Below are 24,795 nucleotides of genomic sequence, written 5' to 3' on the forward strand. Positions count from 1 at the left end.
ATGTCCTGGTTCGGGAAGCAAAGCTAATACATGCAAAATCTTTTACAGGAGAGGAGGGCAGGGCCTAATGCAAACCGACTGAAAAGAGGTAAGAGCAGAACAAGAACTTTGCTGGATGAGATCAACGGCCTAACTTAGTCCAGCTCTCTTTTCTCACAATAGTCAGCCGGCTTTCTGTGGGAAGCCCACAGGCAGCATATGAGTTCAGAAGCTCCTTCCTGGTCATGTTACTCACAAGCTGATATTCAAAAGCATAGTGACTCAGATGCCAGCTGTAATACATAGTCATTGTGGCTAATAGCCACTGAGAGTGCTTTGCCTCCATGAATTTGTTTCAGCCCTTCATTAAACACTTCCAAGCTTGCGGCCATCTATGCATATCATGATAGTGACTACATAGTCTATGCACTAAGTGAAGAAGTTTTTCAACCATCTTGATTCTCCAACCATTCAAGCTCATTTATTTATTTATTTATTTCTATACCAACCAACTGACCAAAGCTCTCTGGGTGGTTCACATGAAGTAACAAAAACAACATCAGATTCAAAGAAACAAAACCTAAAACAATTCAAAACAAACTGTGCAGCTAGAACAGTTTTGATACAACCAACCCTCCTGGGTTATTTCTGCATTGTGCAAATTGACCAAAGGCCTGATGGGAGTGCCACCTGTACCATCCGATCCTTTAGTCTCCAGGAGCTGAACATCTTAATAGGTCCCCCACGCTTGCAGGGTGGGGGACATTGTCTAAGCCTCAACAGAGGGACTGAATTCAGACCACCACTTCCATGCCTGGCTGGAAAAAATAGATATATTATGCGCCCTCCTACTTATATTGATTGGATGATACGTTAAGGTTGTCATGGAGGATATGAAATCCCAAGACAGGGTGCACTCAGCATGAATATTAATGCCACCCCCCGCCAACCTACAGCCTGCAGGCCTGAGACCACTCTCATCTCAGTAGGAAAACAGTTGCGTCGCCGCAGGTGGTTCACCAGCAGAATCCCCAATCTGTTCCGCTAGCCCAACACAAACCAAACCAGTAGTCAGATGGACAGAGAGCTGAGTGAGAGATTCCTTATGGATCATGGGAAGTCCACTCCCTGGTTCTCATGTCTGCCCCAGTGCTGAACCAAATACCCCAGTGGGCACGGCTGAGAGAGGCTGAAGCTCAAATACTTTGGCCACCTAATGAGAAGGAAGGACTCCCTGGAGAAGAGTTAAGTGCCTGGACTGTGTTCTACCTACCTGGCTAGCCCTCCTCCCAGCACCTGTGCCTACCCTAACAGAGGCTCCCACTGTCCCCCACCTGACCCCAGGCACAAACCCAGGCCCTAAGAGTGAGCCAGCTCTCCCCCCATGTCTTAATTCATCAAGATATTGGAGGAGTAGTCCTTGGCATTGACACTACCCCACTTTGGGCCCTAGCAGGTACGAGGCACCCCAGGAAAACAGACAGCACTGGCTCAGAATGGATATTGATCTAGGAGAGCTTTATTCCCCTCTGCTAACTCTGGTGGTGGTTTCTCTCACAGCAGAAAATTCCCCCTCCCAAAAAGAGCAGCAAAGGAGTCTAGCACAAAGGTCCAAAAGGTGGCAAGTTGGCTCACTGCTAGTATGACAACTCTGGTTCTAATATTATAAGAGAAGGACAAGGACATCTCCCTGTTCAGTTTTTCTCTACCACACATAATTTTGAACACCTGTTTAATGCCTCCCTTTATTTGCCTTTTTTTAAATTCAAAAGCTAAACCATTATTTCTTCATGACTGTATGTATTTTTTTATCTAGGATGAGTATATTCTGCAATTCTGTGGTTGCATTACGCAAGCACAAATTTGGATATTAGGCATACGTTTCATGATCCCGAGAATATGAGTGTTGATTGAGTGCAGGAAATGGCAACCAAAGTGATCAAGGGGAGGGAGCAGCTCCCCTGTGGGGAAAAGTTCCAACACTTGCAATTCTTTTGCTTAGCAAGAGGCAAGTAAGGGGAGATATGACAGAGGCACATAATTATGCATGGTGTGGAGAAAGTGAATGGAAAGACCCCTCTCCTCCTCTCTGATAAATACAAGGATGCGGGTCATTCAGTGAAGCTGAGTGGTGGGAGATTCAAGGCAGATAAAAGGAAGCACTTTTTAACACAGAACACAAGTAAACTGTAGAATTCACTTCCACAAGATGTTGTGAGGGACAGTGATTTGGACTTTAAAAAGGGATTGGACAAATTCATGGCGAAGCTACCAATGGCTACTAGCAAGGATGGCTAAAAGTTGCCTCCAGGATCAGAGGCAATTCTGTATTCCAGTTGCCAAGAAACACCAGTGGGAGGAAGCTGTTGCAGTCATGTTCTGCTGGGAACAGCTGGCTGGCCACTGTGTAAACAGAACAGATGGCTCCTGATGCTCTTTTCAAGTTCTTATGTAATATCAGATTGCATTTCTAAAATAAAGAGCAAGCTTCTAGTCCTTAAGACTACAGAAATAGGCTTGACATTGTGTTGGAGGTGCACTGCAAAATCGCAAAAGTTATGTTATTTATTAAACTTGTATTTCTCTAAATTGGCCTTAGGGCCCTCTAAGCAGCTAAGTTATACACTAGGGCAGAGTAATGATCCCCAAGGGAGACCTCCTTCCTAGCTTCTGGATCATTTCAGTGATTATATGAAGCAGCATAATTTAAAGAAAGTATAATTTTGAATTAACATAGAAGTGTGCAAGAAATAGATTCATTCAGATTAAGCATAGGGATTGGAAGGTATACATGGCATGTAAGTATCAGAAAGATTAATACCTCTTGCTGTTTTGCTTATGGAAACATACAGTGTAAATGTTTTATGGGCAACCACACTGTCCCTTTGCCTGTGTGAATCAGGTTTCGGAAAAGTGCAAAAGTAAAACGAAGGGCAGTTTCTCTCAGTGCTGCCCACTCACTGTGGCCACAATGACGTTGATTTCATGCCATGGTCCAGTCGTGCCCAATTAGTGCGAAGGAAGCACCCACACATGGCACGGTTACCTTTGAGGAAGACCCAGTCTGGGTCCGGCCTGTCTGTAGCCTGGTCGAGCGCCAAGGAAAACAGGCTGGATCGCACATCCCAGCTCCGTCCCGTTCATGTTCAGCCACCTCAAGCGTCCACACACTCCTCGCTTCGCAATCGCCTTCTTTGCATGACCAGCGAGGGAGTTTTAAGGTGCTCGGCCACGAAGCTCCGCCTCCAGGCGATGTGGCTCCTGCGAACTCACAATCAAAGCCCGCGGCGGCGACGCGAACGTCGTCCCTTCTCCTCCGCCTCGCCGAGCCTGGGGAAACACAGCTGTGCTCTCCCATCCAGACGTACAGGGGCGTCATCCCGCTGGCGGCGGGGACTCCCTGAGCAGCCAACTCGGACCAGCCACTCCTAGTAGAGAAAGGAGTTTGCTGGCGGAACAAGCGGAGCGCCAAAGAAAAGAGGGGGGAAGGCTGCTGAGCAGGGGTAGCTCGACCGTCCGCCGCCGCCGCAGGTTCAGGCGCCCGGGGACCGAGCTCCGTTCAGACCGGCCGAGCCATCAAGCAAGGCAGAAGGAAACCTCCGCACGCGCCAAAACGGCGAAGGGCAAGACGTAAGTGCTCGAGCGCGCGCGCGCGGCCGCTGGCAAACTGCCCGGGCTCATCCTCCGCACGCGCGCGCGAGCGAGCGAGCGAGCCAATAGTACAGCAGAAGGTGCCAAGGAGCATGTGCAGAGCGCGTAGTCCTTCCCTTTCACCCTGCGCTCTCTTTTTCTCTTCCTCCGCTTCACCCTACCGTCTCCGGAAGGTTTAGGGGCAAATGTTCGTGGGTGGGAATGCGGTGGGCGATGCCCCAGCAAACGGGCAGAGTCCTCTGCTTCGGCTCAGCTGCAAGTAAAGTGGGTCCGAGATCGACGCGGTTAACATCTGCTTCTCTCCCCCGAGAGCCAGGAGAAAGGAAGCCGGCAAAGCGCTTCGAGAAGCGACTTTATTCTTGGACGTTGGAGCCAAGAAAAGGAAAGGGGGAGAAGCCTTTGCGAGGCGCTTGTAGTGACAACTTTGAGCCAAGAGGGCCCTTTGCCTTGCTAAGCCTCCGATGCTGTCGAGAACGAGCGAGAGCCCTCTGGCGCGATTTATTGAAAAAGCGCGGGACGGGGGCAGCTGAAAAGCGGCAGGCGCTTTGGGTTCAGGAAACACAAGTCCGCATTTAGGCCACTATTGATCCGGTGCCTCCTCTGGCTGGCGCAGAATAAAGCGTGTGGATGTCGGACTTTGCTGCTTCAGCATTTCCTTCGACCTTCGGGATGATCTTGGATCCTGCAGTGCGCTAACTTGACGCAGCAGAATGCTTTGGACCAGCTCAATCGGCTAGATTTCCGGGCTTTGCTTTCTGGCCCACGCGGGGAGAGGTTCTTTGGTATCTCCGGCTAGCTGTAAAGTGAGATCTGCGAGGAAACGTCTCCATTACTTCCTCCACTATTGGAATTCGATGACTAGCTCGGTTTCTAGCTCTTTCAGTCCTAAAGCCTATGTCTTGGGAAGTAACTGAGTGCATCTCACTTTGTTACTTCCTAAACCTCGCTTTTACTCAGTAAATTACCAAGAGCAAGATGTTATGCATGCTTAAACAGAAGGCAGCATTAAAAGTTCCATTATCCCCAGTTGGCCTGCCTGCATCTGACCTGACTGGCTGGTAAATATAGGAAGTTAATGCAACTTATGAGAGGGGACATGATAACACTGTATAAGTACCTGAAAGGCTGTAATAAAGAGGAAGGACAAGATCTCGCTCATACCAGAATGTAGGCCACAGAATAATCAACACAAGTTGCAACAACCCTGATTCAGGCTAGATATCAGGAAAAGTTTCCTCACTGTCAGAGCAATGTGGCAGTGGAGCCGGTTACTTGGAGAGGCGGTGGACTCTCCCACACTAGAAACATTCAAAAAGAAACTGGATCATCCTCTGAGTGGGATGGTGCAAATTGGTGTCCTGCAAGAGCAGGATGTTAAACCTGATGGCCATTCTATGGCTTCTTGCATAAGATTGAGCCCTTTGATATTTTCCTTCTGTTTTTCTCAGACTGTTCTCCTTCCTCCTTCCTCAATAGCTGACTAATGCCCAGCCTCAGTTCCTGGAAGTCCTGGTCTGTTGACAGTAGAGTAGATGCAAGATAACATATTCATGCCCTCCCGATTGCCCTTCAGTACAAGAGCACAAACCTGCTGTGGCTGGAGAGAACAGTTCAGCCAGTGCCTCTAGAGATCTTAAGCATTCAGAGGACGAATTCAGGAACAGCTTGAATTGGATGAGATGCTAAGTACAGAGTCCTAGAACCCTGGATACAAAAGCTATTTTTGTTTTTTACTCTCATCTCAAGTCAGAAGACAGAAGTACATACTGCATGTGTACATACACATGCCTTTTACTGCCGTGGACCCAGGTTACAAAGGAGAGAATTCATTGTCCCTCATTAGATATTAGCACCCTGGGAGGGGCTCCCAGAGAACCCTTTTAGTCTGGCAACAGCAAGGCCTCTGGAGACACACTCCTCCTCCAGCTTAATCTCTTAATTGTCTTCCTGCTTAACGGTTTAGGCTGCCAGGAAAGTAATACCAATGAAGGAGTTGCAAATGACAGCCCAAAGCCTGGGGAGAGCCCTACAGGCATACCTTTTGATATACCTGTTGTAGAGCACCCCACCTGGCTGCTAAAAAGAAAGGAAATGGCACGAATTTTGAAGTGGGAGCCAGACACCCTTTACTTGGCCCCTCCAGGAAACAGTTCTGGGTGAGGAGGGGAGGTCTGACAGGATGCCACCTGCATTACTCTTCCCTCACTGCCGTTCCTCAGTGCAGCTAGGAGTATATACACGCTACTGAGAATCCCCAGGCAGCATCTCACGTTGCAAGCCCCATTCTGCTCAGTTACAGCCTTTATCAGCTCATATCCTTCTCTCCAAGTTGCACAGGGCAACTTGTGACCCTCCCAAATGGCCTACAACCCCCATCAACCCTTGCCAGCATAAACAAGCATGAGGGATGATGGGAATCTTAGATCAAAATGTCCAGAAGGCCACAGGTTTCCTCTTCACCTACCATCCTATTGCCCATAGAAAATATGTTGCCCTCCAGATGTTTTGGACTATGATTCCCATATTCCCTGGCTATTGGGCGTACTGGGTGGGGGTTATGGGAGCTACAGGCCAAAACAACTGAAGTGCACCAAGATGTTAATTCTACATAAAGTAGACCAACTGAAATGACTTGGAGTTAAGTTAGTCATGACTGACTTGAGTCCTGTTCATTTAATTGAGCATACATAGGACTAATAATGGATACTACTGTAAGTTGCCTACCTCTGGTCTAGGAGAACAAGGCACTAAGGAATGCTTCCTGGTTTCAACAGAATGCCTTGTCTCCTAGGGTTTTATCCATAAGAGGGAAAAAGCCATAAATGAAAGGTGGCCTTTGCTTCATTTTGGCAGTTAAAACTGCCAGGAGGAAGTAAGGCAGTAAAGACTAACTTTCTTAGCCCAGTACAATGTTATCAGGGCTGCAAAGCCAAGCCCAGCTGGAAGGGTGCAGATGGGGTAGCAGGCTTACTGTCTGTAAAAGCTGGATGCTGCTTGATTTAAAGATACTATAAAATGTATGTTGTGGTGCAAACAGAACCTTTTTTAAGGTTGGGTCATTAAGGAAGCAGCCATATTCTCTTTCACTGTGTAGGGCCATAAAAATCACAGAACCTGTCTCTTGATTGATAACCAGCAATCCTAGACACAGTAGGGGAGCTATCAATATGCCTTCAGGTCCAGTGCTGGGACTTTTTTCTGTCGTAAGGTGTATAGGGTCGCACTCTTCAGTTTGTCCCCCTTCCCACAAGAGACAAACTCAGCTGGTACTCTTGCATGATGTAAGGGCCATGCAAAATGTGATTGCATCAGTTTGCGAAGGATTTTGGTATAAAAAACTGTAAATATTACAAATCAGACTATGTATCTTATCTTGACATTAGCTCTGCTTGGGAAGAACAAGATGCAAAAGTGGTATCTTTGCATTCATGCTGATGGCAGCTTGCAGAGCTTCTAACACTGAAATCTTGATACAGTACTTAGAACGATGGCAAATAGCCATGGCAGAAAAATTGATATATGAACTGAAGGTAGCTAAAGGTAAAATCGAATGGCCTGTTCTTTAAAATAATCAAACATGGCATGGTTTTATTTAATGAAAAACATATGTAGCAATATTTGTTAATGGCTTTCCTCAGATTATGGGAAAGACTAAATATAATTTTTTATGGAGACCCATAAAGAAAACTTCCAAGCAGGCAATGGATTCTTCCCATATTTTTGTATGCAAAGAGGAAACATGTTAAATGTACTTACCCTCCATCAACAACTAGATTTAAAATCAGTTTGTTTTTTGTTGGTCATTAACATTTGAATGTTGTTTTAAAAACAAAAAGCAAAATCATAGCCAGTTATTACTGTTGCTGGTCAGGGTGATAGGAGTTGTAGCCTAACTCATCTGGGGATACAAAGTTGTAGGAAGCTGCTCTGTCAGGTAGGGTTTGTAACATACAGAACCTGTTCCTCAATCCACTTCGACCATTCGTCTTGAGACTTACCTTTCCTAATGATTCCTCAGTAGCATACTAATCTGGGGTGGTTGTGGGGGGGGGGTTCTTAAGTGGCACGTGACCTGCAGTGAACCCTGCCTTTCCATCAACCGCTTTCCGACATAATTGCAAGTACGTGCATCCCAGCATGCTTACCAGCATTTAATGTTTCCTGCAGCATTAACATGCCTTGGCTTTTCTTCAATCCCTGACTCCAATACATGCATGTAGGATTTCGTGTTAAAGCTACATTAAGTTGGTGGGATATTTTGAAAAGTTGCATGAGAAAGTCTTAATTAATTACTAAGCGTTAAGCATTGCTTTCATCCACAATTTGTTTATTACAGCTGTATGAAGTTGTTATATTAGCCAGCTATTTAATTTTTCATGGAGTGACATAAAAGGTTTTAATTAATTTGCACCTGGACCCAGATCATCCCAAATTAGTAGTTCATCTTCAGTTCCAATTAATTTGCAATCTGTTGTTATTTCTTCCCCCACTTTTCTTCCTAGAGAAAAATTGCTCCTCACACATGCATTTAGGCATAGAATAAATGGTTCCAGTCATACTGGAGGATTTTTTTCCCCAAAAACTTAAGTGCCCTTAAATTGTGGGGAGACACAAATTGCAGCGAGGGGAGGGTTAATGCTTGGGATCTCACTGGACATGCCAATTAAACTCAGGAAAAAACCCTCACATTTCGTTTTAATGATAGTGTTGGTATTCAGGACAGGGTTCTGTTCTGTTCTGTTTTTTGGAGGGGGATGATATGCATGTGTGGGAGAGTAATGTTGCTAATCATAAGGTATGGTATAGAAATATCTGATAGGCAACTGTTAACATGTATGCAGCCACATTCCATTCCACATCGCACTTTTGTGGATTTGTGATAACCTGGGAAAGAATATCATACCCTTAGGAATAAATGTATAATCATTGGTTGAACACTGGGGAGATACATCTCCTTACGGAGTAGCAGTCTTGAGCAGAATGTCTATACGAGAAGTTAAATAGAAGTTACAGCTGTATAATAAGCTGAACACATGGAGAGCCCCAGAAAGAATGACCAACCTTTTTGTTGTTGTTGCCTGCTCAGGTAATCATTTTTGCTTTTTTTAGTCTTTTAAATGCCTTCCTGAGTCAGTCCCCTGCACTCTGCGTTCATATTGCTCCAAGTGCCCAAGGGCTTGCTCCAGTGATGCAATAACTTTGTACTTCTGCTTAACCCCCGGGGTGACAGGTGTTTTGACATCTCTTCAGACAGGTCTGGTGAAATTGCCCCATGAAGGCCTGATCATAGGAGCGACTGATGGTGATAATGGTTGGTTTAGCCCAGAAACTTTAAGGCCAGTGATCGTCTCCTGAGATTCTCTCCTTTTGCTCACCAAAGAGGCTTATTGTGCGTTACAATAACAAACCAAATAAAGCACAAAGGCAATAGATAAGTCCTGAGAAACCTTCCCAGTTGCTTTTTCATCTGGAAAATCCTAGCACTTGGAATTTGGGTGGAAGTAGAAAATATTTTCTTCATGTAGCCACGCCTACTTTCCATTTGAGTGGGAATCTGTTGTTTAATGCCAGAGAACCAAGTAGCTTCATAACAAATCAATTTAAATACTTGGTAGTACAGTCCCAGAATGCAATCCGTAGATGGGGCTTCTGGTAAATGAAACTTGGATGGCCTGGAAAACAAATTTGCATAGTCAATGTCTAAGTGAAACTAGGTAGAAGGATTTGGGTATGTGTTTTGCAAAATGGTGCATTGCACCAGAAGATAGATAGCATTGCACCAGAAGCTTCCTGTGTTCCCCAGGCACCCTTTTTTTCTGTTTAAACATGCATAGGATTGAACCCTTAGTGGTGGAATTCTGCCTTGCAATGCAGAAAACCTTCTCCCACCAACTTCTTAAGTAATCCTAGATTTGCCTGTCTATTTTTGCCTCTAGGTGTACAATCTAGATTCGTTTGTATTAAGCAAGTATGTGTGAGATAGACAGAGGGAGGAATGTGTATAAACCCACAGTAGATGTGTACTAGAAGGATGTTGGTAGCAGATCCAGAAGCTATTCCTTTCTTCCTGCCACCCAGGACTAAACCATTCTGTAGAATCACCACCCGTTTTCTTGTGAATTATGTACCTCCTTCGTGGATAGGATTGCCTGCTCATGAGTTTCAGCAGTGTGATAATGGTCAGTTAATATGAAACCTTCTGTGTTAAGAACCTTTCTCCTTTTACTGCTTTCTCCCGGTCGGCTCCAATCTATTTATGCAGAGAATGCTGACCTGTGAAACCACAACTAAGCAGTAGAAATTATTAATGCATTTAAAAATGTCTTTTGGTATTCTATGTGTGTTGCACTAGAAGGGGTTCTAGTGGGTTAAGATGCTCTTCCTAATATATTAAAAGGACACTAACAGAAATCCTGAATTTCAAAGAAATTTGATGTCTACATGATTTACTAAGAATTAGGATAGATGGATATTAAATCTCTAACATGTGTCCTTTGCAGATTGCCAGCCCTCTTTTGTTCTATTTCCACTCATGGATGGAATCAATTTGCAAGAGTTTCATTCCACTTGCATAACTGCACATTACTGCAAATCCTTCCCCCTCCCTCAAAAAAAAAAAAAAAAAAGGACTGTAAGGCTGCAGAATCTGCAGGCCTGTTGCAGAATTTGCAGACTGGATTCATAAAAACACAAACTGATTTCAATCTGTTGCAGATTTCTCCAACACCTCTGCAGAAAGTAAGACATGATGTAAGGCAGGGACAAATGGCTTGTGGCCTTTGTTTTGGCTTTACAACATTCATGATTCCTCATCTGTGGCTACACTGACTAGGGCAGACAGGAGTTCCAGGCTAAAACACCTGGAGGGCCACATGTTGCCCAGCCCTGGCTTAAGGGGTAGGCAGGTGAGGGAGTGTAAGGGAGTGCAGAATCAGTGCCTGAAGGCAGCCATGGGCTAGGTAAGGCCCAGCAAACTGAAGCTCCTTTTTGATGTGGTGAAGGAAGTATTCAGGCAAGGACAGGCAGCGTCTGGCCCTCGAAAAGCTTTAGCATACAATTCCATGATCCTTCATCATTAGTTGTTGGGTAGGACTGTTTTTTAATAGCTTAGTTAGGTTGGTATGCCAGCTACAAACCTACTTGGACAGACCATTAAATAGGTTGGAAAGCTCAGTTCAGACTATGGTAGCGTGACTTGTAAGTACGAGCTTATTGTGATGGTGCTTTGCTATCTTCATAGACTCCTAAGGCTTCTGGGCTACTGAAAGATTTTGACCTTACGCTTTCTTTGTATGTTGGGGGCAGGGTACCTAAAGGGAGAAGACATTGCTTAACCAGACGCTGAGATCTTCTTTCTCCAGGTGTTCCAGCTGAGCGAGTTGCAGTAGTCGGCTACAGGGGAAAGGGCCTTTTCAGTGTTGGGAGCCCAGATATGGAATGCCTTCCTCAGAAAGTCTTCCCTTTACTGCGCATTCTATAGATACCATAAATAAATATATATGCTAACATATCTAGGAAGCGAACCAAAGGTTTGTTGTTGGCTTGAGAATTCTGTGTTGTTTACTAATGCTGCCCTTACACTGGCAGAACACAGAAATTTGCTGCTACATCAGCCAGTAGAGCAGGGGTATGCAACATGTGGCTCTCCAGATGTTTTTACCTACAACACCCAACATTCCTAGCCTGCATAGCTAATGGTGAGGGATCATCAGAGACCAAACCATCTGTAAGATCACATGTTACCCATCTCTTTGATTGAGCAGTGGATGGTAACTTTGTTTTTTAACACTGTGTTCCATCCCCTTTCTGGACTACCCCCTCCAAAGTCAACCCTTCAGGTGCAGATGTGTTTCATGTCTACTTAAGTGTAAGTAGAGCTCTACATCACTGAATCCTTCTCCCAGTGACTTGCTGCCATCTGTCACACTGACAACCATGGGATCAAGCAGTTTCCTGGAATTGTGTACTGGTGCACAGAGTTTTTATCCTTCCCCCACAGTATCCTGCACTACCTACAGACAAGGAAAACCGGTTTGGTTTGGTTGAAGGAGCAGTATGTTTAGCTGGACTGGAGTCAGCTTTTGGTAGGATCCTTTAAATAGAAGGTGGGCTGATTCACTTCTGGGTGGCCTTCTGTTTACTTTTGTGTCTATTGTAAACTGAGTTGGAAGAAAACAAAAGGACCTAGTATAGAAGATGGGAGTTGCAATGATAAAGTGTGCATTTGTGCTGGTGGTGTAATTGCTCTGCCTTCGCCCTTGTCACATTCAGGTTTTCTGAATAACTGGGAAATGTGCTTATCTGTATGAATCCCAGTGTAGCCAGTTTTGATTGCAAGCTCCTTTGGAGCAAAAGTTTCTTTCTTTTTTAATCAAGTTTTATTATTTTCTCTATAGATCCAAAACTAAAACAACAATTATTCAGAACATTGGACATACTGGGTTAACATCTCACTTTTTTTTACATTCAACAACATATTCAATTCTATGCATAGTCCTGTTTCTCTAACCAATGATAGAAAATATTCCAAGTTTGATAGAAGTATGTATCTTCTCCTTCAAAGGCAAAGTCAATCTGTCCATCTCCACACAATCCAAAATCTTTTTTAAAATCACCTCTTCAGTAGGTGGCTCTTTGCTTCTCCAATGCTGGGCAAATGCAATCCTCGCCACAGTAGTTATATGTAAAGTCAAATATATAGCTTGCTTATTGAGGTCATCAGGGATAATACCTAATAGAAAGACTTCAGGTTTTAATGTTAACGGTCTGTGCAGCATTTCCTCAAGCCATTTGTGTATTTTAACCCAATATTTTTTTTGCCTTAACACAAGTCCACCACAAATGATAGAAAGTACCAGGTTTGTGTTTACATTTCCAACATCTGTTTGACATATTTGGAAACATTTTTGCTAATTTATTTGGTGATCGATACCATCTATAAAACATTTTATAAAGGTTTTCTTTATATGAAGTTGCTAGGGTTATCTTAATATTTCTTTCCCACAGCTTTTACCATTTCTGTAACTCAATATTATATTCAAAATTTTGTGCCCATGTTATCATAGCTTCTTTAACTTGTTCATCTACCATTTTCATATTCAAAAGAAAATTATATAACCTTTTAATCATTTTTTCATCTGATTTTAAAATCATTTGATCAAATGCTATTAGTTCCTTATAAAAACCATACATTCCATAGTCTTTAGTATATCTTGATTGTATTTGAATCTTATGCCACCAAGAGAGATCAATGCCATGTTCCTGTAGTTCTTGATTCGGCTTCAATTTTCCATCATTATCTAAAATATCATATCTCACAATCATAGTAAAATTCAAAGCATTTAGATATGTAAGAGCTTCCATGGGAGAAAGCCATCTCGGCAACTTAGTATAAAGCTTTGTCTTTAGCTTTTCCCAGACTGACATCAATGAATTTCTAACATAATGACTTAAAAAGTAACCATGTGTCTTACATTTCTCTTACCACATGGAGCAAAGTTTCTTGCACCAGATGCTGCTGCACACTTTTGAAAAAGATGTAGATTATTTGGTTAAGGTACTTCATTGGAACCTAGAAGGTCATCATTTTAGTCCTCTCTTTCTGCTCAGGAACAGTCAAGAACACTGAATGTGGATTTATTTACCTTTTAACCATTTATTTACCTTTTAACTCACACTTAAGGGGCCCCATGTTCTGCCCATCTAAGCAAATCATGCTTACGAGTGAAGAGGGAATCCTAATCCTAATGTGTAATTGTGAATATACAGCTCTTTGAGCATGGCTAATGCAGAATGTAAGGGTGTGTTGTGATGCCCCTGGCATAGCAATGACTTGTAGTTTCTAAATATTTGGAAGGATCAGTAGGCATGTGACTTGCACGTGCACTGAATACTCCTGAGTCTAATACAAAAGATTAGATTAGTAGATGATTAGCCAGCATTTGGCGTCTTTGGAAATCAAGCCACCCCACACATTGCTTGGGGAATTAGTTTGCTTTATTGAATAGTGGTCGAAGGAAGGTATAATGAGGGCAGAGATCTACAGCACACTCGTCTTGCTCATGATGCATGCAGTAATTGATGAATGGGTCATTCTGAAGTCAAGTGCTTCCCCCAGCTGCTCATGCCATCCCTTGCTTCAGATGGGTCCGTGTATGTAATGAGTATGGTGATTAGACAGAACAGAGGCAAAAGGGATCTCCACACTCTTCTCTACACCTACTTGATGTAGCAAGTGAGGCAGAGCATTTAACAAGCCATTGCCAAGCCTGTCTGTCTAACAGTGCAAGTATTTCTTCACTGGTCTTCTTCACATATTGCACAAATAATTTCAGGGAGGAATTGACACATGGTCTTGAGTTGTCCTCTGTCTTGGTAGATTTATGACAGGTTTCTGTGTATCACGGTTGTGTATATGTGTTTTGGGAGCTGGAAAGAATAGTGAAATCTACCTGGCACTGCTGAAGGCCTTTGCTTCTGGTCTGGGTTACATTCTAAGAGGAACAAATGGTTGCTGTTGCCCCATGTCTCCCTAATAAATTTAATAATATTAAGCACCAAAGGCAAAAAAGAGCCCTACTTGTAGACCTATGATCTAGAAATAAAGCATAATAGGAGGCAGGTAAGGGAGGTTATGTGACACCGATACAGCTGCACTTCCCCTACTGCACTCTGCTCTATTACTTGGCATTTGCAAGGGTGAGAAAAAGGGTAAAGAGATGTGGGGTGGTAGTCCCATGGCCTTTATATTAAGAAAAGAGTGGGCTAGGCCATGGTATACACATGGAGTGGTAGAGGTATGAGACCCCCCCTGAGATCCATATGTTCAACAGATTATCAGAAAGAAGGGTGTGTGTTTGTACACACAGAGACCCAGTTTGTACATAATGACAACCCAGAATAAAGGTGAGCATGGGTTGTCATTGAATAATGGGTTGTTGTTACATGTGAACCATGCACTATGTTTTAATTATAGGTTGTTAACCACGATCTAGGAAGTGAACCCATAGTTTGTTGTTGGGTTGCAAACTCTGTGTTGCTTGTAGTTAACAGCTCATAGTTAACCATAGTGCAGGGGACAACCTACAATTCAGTAGCTATCCACAATTCAACAAAGCCCATACTTAACCTGCAGTCCGGGCTGTTGTTTCACACAGGTAGGGCTGCCTACCTGAGCAGGAATCCATTTCTTGATCATGCTGGCTGGTAAGGATAGGCGTTATACTACAGTGCAATCAAAGCCGCCAGGCTGAAGGAGGGTGGCTTGTGCACATACAGATATGTGTGAATAGGGTCTCTATTCTGACGTTCTGGCAGAGAGAGGCTCTATAGTGATACAGAACTTCTTTCAGAAGGAAGGCCAAATTCCATTTCAGAGCAGCTTTGGGAGAGGGGGCAGCATTTCAGAAGAGGACTGAGTCAAGGGCAAAAAGGTGAAGTTCAAAATACCAAAACTTCCAACTTACTTTAGCATAAAGTACTCCCTGGCTGTAACTAAGCCTCTGGGGAGACATTTCAGCCATTTAGAAGGGGGGACAAAACTGCACTGAGTCTGGGAAGCCACCAGAAAATAAGGGTGGAACCAGGAAATGGGGCATTGGCTGTCTGGAGAATTGCAAGACCTGGATTTGGGCCCTGGGTCTGAAGTTCTACACCCCTGCTCCATAGTGATAACCACTTGTTTGACTAGGTGTGAAGTTGATTTGTACAATAGGTAACACATGTATCCCAGTCTGGCCTATATAGCCCATATTTTGGGTTCTAAGGGTTCAAAAAATGTATCTTTTGATACATGCTTTATTTGGTAGTATGTGCCTAAAGTATTTTCCAGAGTTGTAACTTTGGATGGGAGGGAATCTCTAGGAATGGGCTTTGTAGTCCCTTCAAACAGCTGCTCTATTCCACTTCAGAGGTAGTCACACATATGGGTAATATGAATAGTTGGGTTATTTATTTATTTATTTATTTATTTATTTAGAATTTTTGTATGCCGTCCCATCGCTTATAGCCTCGGAATGGCTCACATAAAATAAATAAACATAATACATAGTAATACAATTAAAAACCCAGAATCACCCTGGCTGCAAAATTAAAACCTATAGATATTATTAAGAGTTGTTAAAATATTGTTTAAATAAAAAGGTCTTAGCCTGGCGCCAAAAAGCAAATAATGACGGCGCCAGGCGGACCTCTCTGGGGAGCGCATTCCATAGATGGGGCGCCACCGCAGAGAAAGCCCTCCTCTGGGTACTTTGCCTCCTGATGTCTCTCCCGGAGGGCTCCCGGAGGAGGGCCTCTGCTGCCGATCTCAGGGGGCCGGAGGGCAAATATGGAAGAAGGTGTTCTTTTAGGTATCCAGGTCCCAAGCCATTAAGGGCTTTATAGGTAATAACCAGCACCTTGTATTGAGCCCGGACTTCGATGGGAAGCCAGTGAAGCTGGTAGAGGACTGGGGTTATATGAGAATAACGCCCAGTCCCCGTCAGCAACCTGGCTGCTCTGTTTTGCACCATCTGAAGTATCTGGACCGTCTTCAAGGGCAACCCCACGTAGAGCATGTTACAGAAATCCAACTGGGAAGTAACCAATGCGTGCGTCACTGTCGCTAGGCAATCGTCCTCCAGGTAGGAACGCAGCTGATGGATTAACTGAAGCTGAAGGAAAGCACTCCTTGCCACCACAGTCACCTGACCTTCCAGGGACAGCTGCAGGTCAAGGAGCACTCTCAAGCTGCAGACTCTGTCCTTTAGAGGGAGTGCAAGCCCATTCAGGACAAGGTCCAAGTCACCTACCCAGGATCTCGAACCACCCACCAACAGGACCTCCATCTTGTCTGGATTGAGTTTCAGTTTATTGACCCTCATCCAGCCCATTACCTCGGCCAGGCACCGGTTCAGTACAGCCACTGCCTCACCTGGATCGGTTGAAAAAGAGAGGTACAGCTGGGTATCATCAGCATACTGATGATTCCACAGCCCACACCTCCTGATGACCTCTCCCAGCGGTTTCATGTAGATATTGAATATCTGCCATGGCACAGAGCCAAAGTCCCCCAGCACCACCTTCTGGAATCGTCAGTCGAGGTAGGAGCGGAACCACTGCCAAGCAGTGCCTCCTACTCTTAACCCCCTTAGCCTATCCAGAAGGATACCATGGTCGATGGTATCGAAAGCCGCAATTTACGAAAGCCGTAATGGGCATAGTTAGTTATTCATTTGATCTGAGCAGCATATAACACAACTTGGAACATAAGAACTTGAGGAACATGTGCTTTTGTGAAACGCTGACCAAAGTTTATGCCATTATGGATTTATTAGTCTTCAAGGTACCACAAACTCTTAATTGTTCTTTCTGAAAGATGGCTAACCCTCTTGAAATAGTTTCAAACTCTTAGCACATGTTTTCCCCTCAGACAGCAAATATTACAGCAAATGCTACAGGGTTTAGTGGGACTGCCTTAATAGACCTGCTTAAATAGGAAGCTTCGTGGCGTGAATCCTTTTTGCTAATCCTGGCTTGTACTGTTGGTTTATTCCATTCCACTATCTTTTATAATTTAAAAGTCAACTATACCCAGAAATCTTCCTGACTTGCAAAAGTTGCAAGTAACTGTCTGGAGAATGAGTAGGACGTAATCATACACAGAAGGATTTCAGTGTTGCTTGCCACTGTCTGCTACATGGGGAAAAAGCTTTGTGGTGTGGTTGATGCTTGCACAGGCCGGCTTATCCCAACAAATTTTGCAACATCATGGTTAGTATTTATTTTTTATGGGCTTGCATTTAGAGTTAGACTCTAAGTGGCACTTTGATGTTGTTGATTCAAGTTCTCTCCCCAGCTGTCCTCTATCCACTAGCACATGCAATCAAAATACAAGTCATGCCAGAAGAAAACACCTGAAATAGGTGAGACGGCGTGACTGGATTGTCAACCCCCTGCATGGTACTTATGCTTTGTATTTCCTCAGAGTGTTTGAGAAGATGGGACTCGAGCAAGCGTGAAGGAAGGTAGGAGTGCAGTTACAAGTGTTTTCTTTTGCGAAAGGAAATAACCGGGTTACATCCCTGAGCTGGTCTGAGTGGTTCTCATAATACAGAGCAAGTCTGACAAGTTGTGCAAAAGAGTGCTAGAAGAGGAAGCACAAGTGAAGTGCACTTCCTTTTTCCAGGCTCCTGTGGGGACAAGGGAAACAGTTGTGCCTTCTCTGTGCATAGAGACCTGTGCTGATGTTAGGATAGCTCATGCATCTTGCTCTAGGAAAGAGAACAAGAGCATTCACTTGACAGGATTTACCCCAAACATTCGGCAAGAGGAAGTATGAAGGATGTGTACCTTCTGATGACACAAGAAGTTACACTAAATGTGTTCTGCCTGTGGAGTATGATGCCACCACCCAACATTGCTTTTTTTTTTAACACCTGGATTGTTCTGGTTACCAAATTAACCATGTTGAGTCATATGACGAATTCCACAATCCAAAGAAAGGCTGTGGTGGGGGGTGGGGGTTGCGCAACTTGCCGGGCCACTCTGTGTATGAGGTGCTGTGGGCCGTTTGCAGAACAGTCCTTGGTGCGCTGGGCAGATGATCAGACAGTTAGTATCTGGCAGCTCCTCCGACTCCATGCTTCCAAGATAAGTTGGCTGGCAAGGGTGGGGTTGTGGTGTTATATATCTGAAGGGCACTAAGATAAAGAAACTGTTGCGTGCAATCAAAGCACCAAGGTTGGCTTTTAATGTTGTTAGTGAGTGGAAAATCAGATCTCTGTACAGATGCAGAGGAAGGAACAACCAACAGTCAGTGTGAAACCACACATAGCACATCATGCCTAATACACTGTGTTGCCTATTATGCAAGGCACAGAGAAACATAGAAACAGAGTGAGTCAGAAGGGACCTCTCAGGCCATCTAGTCTGACCCCCAGCTCCAGCTGGCTCCACTGATGACATGTCCAGCCTGTCCATGAGCATCCTCACCCATGGGGCTTCAACCACCTCCTGTGGAAGCGCATTCCATACCCTTGGGGCCCTGACTATCAGGAAGTACTTCATGGCATCCATATTGAACCTCGATTCCCTGAGCTTTGCTCCATTGGAAGGCATCCTGCCCTCCTCCGCAGGGGAGAACAGGTCTTGACCCACCTCCACATGACACCCCCTCACATACCTATATGTTGCCAACAGATTCCCTTGGAGAAATTGACTTCTTTTTTCCCCATTAATTTGAACTGCATGCCACTAACATCTCCCCAGAGACCTCTGATTCATTAGTGGAGTCCAGCTCGTGACGAATCTGAGCGATTTTCTCCCTGAAATGCCTGAAATCCAATTGGCCCTATTGGATTTAGTGATATCTGAACCTCGGAACTACAGGTTGATCTTGGGCTAAGTGTCCCAGAGTTAACTTATTGTTAGCTGTACTGTGTGCCAGATGCCTCCCCCGCCCCACCACACTTTATGCTAGACTGCTCAGCTGCAGCAGATTAGAAGTTAGTTGAGATTAGTTTGGCCTTCACTTTCCTTAGCAATATTAATTATTACGGCATCCAAGATTGCCACACCGGAACCTCGGATTAGACTTCACAATATGAATAGGAAGAACTCTAAGAAATAAGAAAGGTTAAGGATTTTCACTGTAGGTAAGCCTTCAACTTGCATGAAGGAGAGCCTGCATGTTTGTAACAATACATTACATGCAGTCTATACACTGATCATCCATTGCTTATTTAAATTTAGGGGGAGGAGCAATGTGTTTGCCCACGCTTTATAACGGGGTGGCCAGACTGAGCATTGGGAGCCACGTGCAGCTCTTTATTTTGTGGTTTGCAGCCCATGGGCACCCAACTGCCACTCGCCAGTCACAGCCTCCACCTGCATCCGTTTGCAGCTCTCAGACATCTGACATTTTCCGTATGTGGTGCTTCCGTTGAGCAAATCTGGCCACCCCTGCTCTGTGATATTTACTTATTTATTTAAAGTTTTTATATACCATCAATTCATAATAAAATCTCAAGATGGTTTACACAGAGGAAAAAATATTAAAAACAATTATGGCAACAATAAAACCGTTAAAAGCCCCTTGGTGCCCGTCCTTGCTACAACTAATTAGAATGCATTACTGATTAAAAAACTGGAGGAATAAAAAGGTTTGGGCCTGGTGATGGAACGAATAAAGCATCAGCACCAGGTGCATCTCTCTGGAGTGAGTTCCATAATCGGGGTGCTATTGCAGAAAAGGCCCTCCTCCTCCTAACAGCCCTCCTCCCCTCTTTTAAGGAGGACTCTCAGAGGAGGACCTCGGTGGATGGTCTTAGGATCCAGGCAGGCTCATATGGAAGGAGACGTTCCTTTAGATAACCAGGCCCTAAACTGTAATATAACAGAAGAGAGTACTTAAAAGGCACTGCAAAGGAGCCATCTCATTTTAATAACCACAGCCCCTGGTTTCCTGAGTCACACAGTGACTACTGCATGCTGAACTATTTTTTCTTCCTTCTTCATTAAAAACTTCCTGTCTACCAATCAACCGAAATTTTGTCCCCTAAAACCCCTGATGCTGGGAATTTCTTTTAGAGTACAAACTTAGGCATGGCTATTCACAAGTAAGCACCATTCAGTTTAAAAATAAAGTTGTACTGCTTTTTAGTTTGTAGACAACCAAACACGTGCATGCACATGCACTTTGATGTTTTTCTAATCTAAGTGCTTGAGCTATTTCTAGTTTAAACTCTGCAGGGATGTGGCAAATGGTTTGTTCTAAAGTAGAGAAACTTTCTTACCTTCCACGCAGAAGGTTGACAAAAGAGTTGACTGTGAGGGTGAAGAATATTCTTTCAAGGGCTTTGTATGTCTCCAGAGTGCATTGCCTAGACTGGCCTTCCCTATCCTGGTACCCTCCAGATGTTTTGGAGTACAACGACAATTGGCCATGCTGCTTGGCACAGATGGGAGCTGAATTCCAAAACATCTGAATGGCAACAGGCTGCAGAAGGCTGTGACAGAGCTTATCACTGGCATCAGCCAGCCTTCCTTACCCAGGATATTGACATATGAGGACACGGGATCAAACGACAGATTGTGCATCACTACCATCCTCATCTACATTCAGCTCTGAGGCAAGGGGCTGCTAAGTTGATCAGAAAAGCATTTGGTGGTTCAAGACTACCATGTGTTCTGCCTGTGTTTTCCCCTCTGTGGAGTAAATGGTAATGGTAGGGTGGACAATCTGAAGCAGGAAAATAGTGCAGAGAGAAAACATGAAATACTGCAAGTACTGAAACACTGCACTTCCCCAACCCATTAGCAATCCCACCTGCTATTGTGCCTGTTTTAAATGGTTGCATTAAAAGAAAGCATTGATCCAGAGCTAACTCTTCCATCAGGCAAGTCAGGCGCTCACCTCAGGTGGCCGATGCGGAGGCGGCAGCAAAGGGTTAGAGGGGAGAACTGTGTGCCAAGCAACAAGGCCTGTGCCCCCTAAACAAGTCCTCTGCCTTCAGGGACAGATGGGTTGCTGTCCCATTGCCAGTGCTGGAGAGAGATTCAGGTCTGAGTTCACCTGGCACGGGAGATGGCTCTGTGTTGCTCCTTATCTCAGGCGGCAAAATGTCTTGGGCTGATCTGGAGAGATTAATCATGGCTTTCCAGGTGTAATATGTAGTGTGACCCTTCATCTTGTTGCTTAATTGCCAGCTCTTAATTTCTCTACCTGCATTTCATGCATTATTTATTCATTGTTTATTTCTTACATTTTTTATACTGCTCCATAGCTCTGGGGCTCCCTGTATTTCTAAATCACATGAGTAGTTCTGCTTGACTACTAAACAGTCTGGTATGATGGCAAGAGGAGCAGCTGTAAGCCTGGAAGTTCCAGGTTTAGGTCTTGCCCCTGTCGCAAACTCAGTAGGTAGCCTTAGGCAAACCATAGTCTCCCAGCCTCAGCTCTCCCACCCTCTCTGCAGAATACAAATAATGCGGCTGGCCTGTCACCTTACAGAGTTGTTGTAAGCAGGGCTGTGGAGTTGGTGCATAAAACCATTGACTCTGACTCCTTGATTTATGGTACATTCAGCTCAAACTCAGACTCCTTTATTTATATCTCAATATAGGAAATAAATATACTAATTCCATATTTTCTATGTTGACTTGAAAGTACTCAACCTACAAGGCATTTATCACTGCAATGTGAATTATCAGGCTACTTTTTAGAACCCTAGCCTGTTGAAATATATCTATAACCTGAATGAAATAGGTTAGAGATAATAATTTGTTTGTGAAATAGAAAATTTAATATGTTATTTATATTACAATCTAAATTTATTAGGAGTTGGAGTCAGTACATTTTTACTGACTCTGACTCCAGTAACCCAAGAATTGCTTCCTACTCTGACTCCACAGCTCTGGTTGTAAGGAGTACTGAGAGTGCACCTGCAATGTTGAACAATAAAAAGCCATATAAATGCTAAATATTATTACTGCTGTTCATAAGGTTTTGAAGCTCTACGGTAGCCAACCTTTATTGAGTGGGGGCCAAGTTCCATGGCACTTTTGTGGGCAAAAACATCCAGGAGCGATTTTAGCGAAGAGCCAGTACAGAGCCCTGATCTGGTCTGGGAGCTCCTTGCAGATGGAGGGTCTCCAGCTCTGTTTTCTCCAACACAAATGCAGGTTAAGCATCCACTGAAATGAATGACTGGCAGCTGTATGCTATAATCATCAGCTGAGAGCCTGCCACAGTGTTCTCTTCTGATGCCTAATGGAGGTCATATGCCAGTACAAATACTAGGGAAAGGGGCATTTATTCTGTTCTGCCAGCCAAAGAATGATGACACATAAAATGAACTCATTTCAGAACCACGAAGTCTCCTGATTTGTGTAGTGAAGCTTTTGTGGGTTCCTCTGCTTTGCAGTTCCCTCCCAGGCTAGGAAACAAAAGGCCACTGTTTCTATGCGTAAAGCGATGATGATGCATTCCAATGCACATCTACTCCATAGCTTCATCCTGGGGTTTCCAAAACATCATCACTGTGACTCTAATTCACAGCTTTGTCTGTTTGCCACTACACTACATCAGTTTTTTTTCTTTTTCTTTTTTAAGCTGTCTGAACCGCCTAGTGTGTAATAGAAACAACACTGCTGGTTGGACATTTTGCCACGGAAAAGCACTCTTGTACCTGGCCCAAAGGTAAAGGAGCAAAACACTGGGGCTGAAAAGCGGACAGGCTGTCTTGGGAAGCAAATGCACGTGGGTAAAAAGAATGAAGACCATCATGGTTCAGCTGATTGTTAGCACTGGAAGAAATGCATAGTCTCTCCTATTACTTCAGAAGTGCCATTCGTACTCAATTGTACTCAAAGCTGATTTGCACCAATGGGCCCAGTTTAGAATAGAGGTAGGCTTTGCATGACTGCTTACCCATGTTATTAAAAATACATCCTCCTTTTGTGTAAAAGCAGTGCTTCAGGGAAAACCCGTCTCTTCTATGTTCGTTTTTAAAAACCTGCTAGGAATTTGTGAGTGAGATTCAAGGACCATTCAAAACCGCAGTTCCATCACCTGCAACCTGCACATGCCGTTTATGTACATATAGATCATCTCAGAAGAGTCAGGGAAGACCTTGGACCACTCTTGGCAGCTGTCCATGTATGTCTAGGGCAGGCCACTTCCTATACGGAGAACTCTTCTCATGCCTACGCTTGAACATGTAGTAGCTGTCCTGATCAGGGTCTACGTATCAACGCACAAACAAAGGCATGGTAGGTCTCTCACATTTCCTTCCTCCCAAGTGCCAGCCAAAACCCAAGATGAGAGGCTGCACCTTGTTGTTGGGCCTTGTTCTGCAAATCCTCCCAAGGTGCAAGAGTTATTGTTGGGTCTGTGACCTCACAATAAAGACTGGTTGATTATTGGTGCTTATCTATTGCCTCCTTTCTTTTCCAGGCTACTTTTCACAGCCCAGAGTTCTGAGGAGGATGAGCCAACAGGATGGGGAGCAAGCTAATCTGTCCCATTCCCTCTTCGATGCCTTTCTCCGTGCCAAGCAGTGCAAAGAGGTGCTGGAGAATTTTGAAGCACTGTGCAGACATCTGGGTCTAGAACACACTGGCCAACTCCTGTTCTATCACAAGCTCAAATCTTGTCTAAACTATTGGAGTGCCAAGGCTTTGTGGACCAAGCTAGACAAGAAAGCTGGACACAGAGACTATGATCAGGGGAGAGCATGCGCCAGAACCAAGGTAAGGTTACTATGCTATGGCCAGAGAATGGCTATTTGATAGGTTATTGTGAGATAATGAACACTGTGGGCTTCTCTGTGGTTTCATGGCGTTCCACAGTTGCTGTTGCACCAAGATTGTTCTGCTGCTGTGGAGGGAAGACAGTTCTTCTTCTTGGTTTAGTGTTTTATCTCTGCTTCTTAGTTCTTTGTCTACAAAAGCTGATGGTGTTATTCTACTTCCACAGTCTTAAATGGGAGTTCCTGCTGATAATGGTGGTGTTTAAACTGGTTTACAAACATGGGCACGATTTTAAACCACTAGAACACTCACTTCCTCTTTATTGTTTTAAGAGATTGTCCATGATCACAAACCCTGCAAAATGGGAGAAAAATCTGAGTGTTCCCCCAAATTCACTTTTGCACATTACAATCTGGGTGCTTTCATGTATGTTCAGATGCACTCACTTCACCTAGCATATGGAAAAAAAATCTCTTCAGAGATATCACGGTTTAAATGACTGGTCAGTAAGTCTAGATTTAAATCATGGTTTTCTACATAATTTGCACACATGCCTGGCTTACCCGTAGGTAGAGGAACTTCATTACAATATTCTAAGACTGGGTCTCTTTCATGGCCTACTGCCATTATAGGTTTTCTCCTCCAGAGCAATAATAACATGATAAACCTCAAGCTATATACAAAAAGATCCAAACACTAGTGGTTTTTCTGCTCAAAAGGTTTTGCTTTCATTTTTACTGCTTGCCCCTTCCTTCCCACACTTGGGTTCTTGTGCAGCTCGATTCCACTTGCAATGATCGGTCCCTGTTCATTGAATTTTTTTTTGAAACTTAGCACTTAAGAGGTAAGGTGTTGGTTCTGTGTACATAGACTTGCAAAGGAACAAGAGGATTGAATGTTTTTTTCTGAACTCTGTATGTTTGTTTTATAACA

The 24,795-nt window shown here is 44.0% G+C and overlaps 1 protein-coding gene across 1 annotated transcript in view; it reads left to right on the forward strand.

Moving 5' to 3' along the window:
- The first annotated feature begins 3,299 nt into the window (after positions 1-3,299).
- LOC123030031 (F-actin-monooxygenase MICAL1-like) overlaps positions 3,300-24,795 on the forward strand; it is a 58,319-nt gene continuing 36,823 nt past the window's right edge. Inside the window, exons 1-2 of the mRNA XM_044443584.1 lie at positions 3,300-3,609; positions 23,567-23,862. Of these exons, the coding sequence (XP_044299519.1) occupies positions 23,599-23,862 (264 nt within the window). The 5' untranslated portion in view covers positions 3,300-3,609; positions 23,567-23,598. The remainder of the gene's footprint in view (positions 3,610-23,566; positions 23,863-24,795) is intronic.

The sequence above is a fragment of the Varanus komodoensis genome, unplaced genomic scaffold (genome assembly GCF_004798865.1).
Source record: "Varanus komodoensis strain SLA01 unplaced genomic scaffold, ASM479886v1 scaffold1, whole genome shotgun sequence".
Classification (NCBI taxonomy): domain Eukaryota; kingdom Metazoa; phylum Chordata; class Lepidosauria; order Squamata; family Varanidae; genus Varanus; species Varanus komodoensis.